Source organism: Staurois parvus, unplaced genomic scaffold (assembly GCF_062004578.1).
Source record: "Staurois parvus isolate SC_StPar_1 unplaced genomic scaffold, SC_StPar_1.0 ptg000897l, whole genome shotgun sequence".
Classification (NCBI taxonomy): domain Eukaryota; kingdom Metazoa; phylum Chordata; class Amphibia; order Anura; family Ranidae; genus Staurois; species Staurois parvus.
Window position 1 is genome coordinate 904,003 of NW_028318693.1, and position 4,637 is coordinate 908,639.

Genomic DNA, 4,637 nt, shown 5'->3' on the forward strand with positions numbered 1-4,637 from the left:
CCACCGTTCCTTATGCCCAGCCGAAGCCGGACATCCAGTACTAGGCAAGGGGGTTCTCCCGAAGAGAAAACCCCCTAGGAATCAGGGGAGAAAGGAACCAAAAGGCCACACATCCTCCCCCTAGACTTCAGGATAGGCCCGAGGACCCACACCCTCCATCTGTGAAAAACACACACATAAGTAAAGAAAAAAGTGACAAGACATGGGAGTGATTAAATTAAATAAATAGAAAATAAAAAAGTGGTACCGTGCCAAATAGTGCACAGACCAGGCCCTGAGGCCTGTAGCAAAAATTGCCCCGGACTTAGCCAAAAGGCCTGGTCCTTAGGGCGCTGTGCAAAAAGAAGTGAAAAACAGTGGCCATGTGTCATCACACCGTGGGGTCCCACACCCAAGTGTTACTAGTGACACACTGTGCACACATCACTCCCATACTTAAAAAGCCCTCCGGGACCCCGCCAACCTGAACAACTTAAGACCCATCTCCCTGCTGCCATTTACCTCTAAACTCTTAGAACGCTTAGTGAGGTAGGAGCTCAGGCGATTGTAGACTGACAACAACCTTCTTGACCCTTTAGTCTGGCTTTTGCTCAGTACACTCCACTGAAACTGCCCAACTAAAACTCACTAATGATTTACTAACTGCTAAAACCAATGGCCACTGCTCAGTACTCATCCCAACCAATGGCCACTACTCCGTACTCATCCCAACCAATGGCCACTACACCGTACTCATCCCAACCAATGGCCACTACTCCGTACTCATCCCAACCAATGGCCACTACTCCGTACTCATCCCAACCAATGGCCACTACTCCGTACTCATCCCAACCAATGGCCACTACTCCATACTCATCCCAACCAATGGCCACAACGCTGTATTCTTACTACTTTACTCTCTGCGGCTTTTGATATTGTTGACCACCCCCTCAAAATACTCCACTCTTGGCCTCAGACTCCGCTCTCTCCTGGTTCTCTTCCTACCTATTGCAGCACTCCTTCAGCATTACCTATAACGCTGCCTCCTCTTCACTCCCTCAAGGTTCTGTCCTTGAACGCCTTCTCTTCTCCATCTACAACCTCTTACTTTGGTCACTTGATAAACTCCCATGGCTTTAGGTACCATCTCTATGCTGATGACACACATCTATCTTTCTACTCCTCACCTCACCCCTTCAGTCTCCTCTCGCATTACTAACCTACTAAGTGACATATCGGCATGGATGTCACTCCACTTCCTCAAACTCAATCTTTCCAAAACTGAGCTCACAGCTTGTTTCTGATCATTCTAACCCATCCAGAGGATGATGCGTCCCCCAATCATTAGGATTCTCCTTAGAACGTTCAGAATGGCCGCATGAAATCCTGAAACGATCAACTAGAAGAAATGTGAATTTTTAGTCGTCGTCGTCCCCCCCCCCCCCAGGCAGTTTGAGGGAATTGTCAGATTAATTTCGATCAGATCTTCTATATCGGGAACAGATGACATGCGGAGCAGTGCGCACTCAGCGATGTCGGTGAGTGTATGGAGAGCTCTGTTGGGAGGAGGTGGGGGGCTCTGAGAAGAGCCTTTGGGGGGGTGGAGATGAAGGAGGTCGCCGCCCATTATTTCTTCTTCGGAGCGGCCTTCTTGGGCTTAGCCGCCTTCTTAGCTGCCGGCTTGGCCTTAGCGGGACTCTTGGCGCCTTTTTTCGGCTTGGCTGCAGCTTTGCTCTTCTTGGGGCTCTTGGTCACCTTCTTGGCTGCAGCCTTTGCTGGTCTCTTGGCGGCCGGCTTCTTCTTGGGGCTCTTGGCTGCGGTGGGGGCTTTGCCGACCGCCTTCTTCTTGGGGGACTTGGCGGCCGGTTTCTTGGGCTTGGCCGCAGCCGATGGCTTCTTGTTGCTCTTCTTGGCGGCGGCCGGTTTCTTGGGCTTCACCTTGGCGCCGTCGGGCTGCTTCTTGTTGATCTTGAACGATCCGGAGGCCCCATGGCCTTTGACCTGGACGAGGCTCCCCTTAGTCACCAGCGCCTTGAGGGCGATCTTCAGGCGGCTCTTGTTCTTGTCCACATCGTATCCTCCGGCGGACAAGACCTTCTTGAGGGCGGCCAGGGACACCCCGCTGCGCTCCTTGGAAGCGGACACGGCTTGGACCAGGAGCTCGGACACGGCAGGACCGGACGCCTTCTTGATGCCTTTCTTGGCTCCTCCTCCGGCTGACGCCTTCTTAGCCGGCTTCTTCTTGACGGCGGCCTCCGCTGGAGGAGCGGCGGCTGGGGCGCTCTCAGTCTCCGTCATGACTCGAGAAATGTTTCCACAATAGTTCATTACAAATCACACGGCGCTCCGCCTTATATACAGACCTTCTAACACTGTGATTGGTTGACACACAACTCCACTCTGAGCTGCTATTGGTTACACCTCAGACACGCCCACTGGCTGTGTTTCCAGTGTTGGAGTATATTCTCTCCCTTCATGTGTTTCCCGGTAGATATAAAACCGATTTTATTCCGAAATAGAACGATGTCCGATGTGCACCGGGGAGCCGATCTGCTCCCTGGACTGTCACTTATCGGGGGTCACTTCCAGCTGTCAGGAGCTGCTCACGAGGCTGAACACAGAGGCTGCAAACACAACCATCCTCCGGAGTGGGGGGCCCATTCTGCCTTCTACCTGCTTGGGGGGACACATTCTACCCACAAAACAATCTGCTCCCATCCCCCACTACAATCCGCTTCACATTACACGAGGGAAGAGGGGAGATCACCAAACATTTCCCTCTAATACACAACTCGGCTCATCTCTAGCTGACTACAAGGAGCCGGGAACAAAAACATCGGCCGATCACAGGAGATCCATGTGTCATGTCATGGCAGACATTGGGAGACATACAAAGGGCTCCGCCCATTACAGGGTGTCAGGTGTCATGGCCTAGGGGTCATTATTGGATCATCATCACAAATGGACATTGAGAGCCAAATCCTGCCAATGACTTGATTGCCGCATTTCACTCCACAGCTCCATAGACTGCTCAGGGGGGAGGTTTGCTCGGAATCCTCGGATCTACAATAGGATTTGATGCTTTCAGTGATGGAAGTCAATCCATCACATTTGGATTCCCTGAGAGATCATTTCAGGAATAGGAAGTTTGCTGCAAATCCCATTCTTGTCTATCATGTGGGGAATGTGGAGAGGAAATGTCGGCTATTTGGAGGGGAATGAGCGGTGGGGTTCCTCTAAGACCAACACATGTCTACTGACCCTGACACTTCTTTTCTTTGTACTAACATGTAAAAGCCTCCAGGGTGTTCCCTTCTCCTCAGTCCAAGGAGAAAGAATTGCCCCGACAAGAAGGGAATACACCAAACGATGGACCTGAAAACAACAAAGTATCGCCGACAGGATTCACTTGTTACAATGATTCTAATCCGGATACAATCCCCTCCCCAGATAAGCCATGGCCTAGTGCCCTAGAAGTCACAGGAAGACATGTACCCCCCCCCCCCCCCACACACACTAACCCCCCCCCCCCCCACACACACACACACACTAACCCCCCCCCCCCACACACACACACACACCTTCGTCCCCAAACTAACCTATACGATTGTTTTGTTGTGTTTGTTTTCATGTGGCATTGAGGGCAAGATTGAAAATGCACACTTTTTAAAGTACAGAAAAATAAATACAAATAACAAACAATAAAGGTTTCCCATGTTGGACAATGAGGATTGCAGCGTTTTTTCTGCTCTCTGCGCTCCATCTTCGGTCTTTGTCCTGTTTAGTGTTATCAGGTAGAGGGGAAGTAAAGGAATATTGCCAAATGTATTTAACTCTTTATGGTCATATTCTGGTGATAACATCACCTGGGAGACTTCACCCCTTTGATGAATATGTCAGCTGTCATGCAACGCTCCCACCCCCCCCAAGAGCACCGCTCCTCTCTATCCACAAAGCTCGGCTCCTCTCTATCCGGGACGGACTAACCTGCACATTGGGGGGATGGGATGATTGGCTGCAATGCTCAACACTCCCATTAGGTGTCACTATATTACACACATAGACGGGAAGGATTTTGTTGTCACTTAAAATGTTTCTCTTTTCTGCTCTTCTTGATACATTGTTGCAATCCATCAACATTCGATTCCCCAAGAGATCATTTCAGGATGAGACCTTTATTATCTGCCGTGTGGTGGATCGGGGTGTCCCCCTTTTGCTTAGAGCAAGAAGGGAATCGTATTATTAATATTTTCTGATGATTATTATTATTCAGGATTTATATAGAGCCAACACTTTGTGCAGTGCTGTAAAAAAATATAAATGGAGACAATACAGCAACAATACAATTCAATACAAGAGGGTTAGGAGGCCCTGCTCCAGGGAGCTTACAATCTAGTACAGAGGGGCTGGTGGGACAAAATGTAATAACTGCGAGGAATAAACTGATTGGAGAAAATAAAGAATACATCAAAAGCTTTACCTGGAAATTGCTTTGGCACATCCCCCCCCCCCCCCCCATCCCCAGATGTTTTAAGATGTACCTCAGCTAGTGTTACATTGTCATAAGCTCACAGACACCAAGACAACCCCCCCCCCTTTCCCTCTCCCCCCCCCCTCCCCCCTCCTATTCCCTCTGCACACTCTGCCTTTGTAAGAAA

General features: G+C 50.0%; 1 protein-coding gene across 1 annotated transcript; it reads right to left on the reverse strand.

Moving 5' to 3' along the window:
* Nucleotides 1-1,580: 1,580 nt before the first annotated feature.
* Nucleotides 1,581-2,277, reverse strand: LOC149442274 (histone H1.5-like). The gene has a single exon (XM_089656240.1). The coding sequence runs from the start codon at nucleotides 2,275-2,277 to the stop codon at nucleotides 1,606-1,608; it is 672 nt and encodes a 223-aa protein (XP_089512366.1). The 3' UTR covers nucleotides 1,581-1,605.
* Nucleotides 2,278-4,637: the final 2,360 nt, after the last annotated feature.

Coding starts and splice junctions, on each gene's coding strand:
- LOC149442274 (XM_089656240.1), bottom strand. CDS start 2,277: ATGACGGAGACTGAGAGCGCCCCAGCCGCCGCTCCTCCAGCGGAGGCC.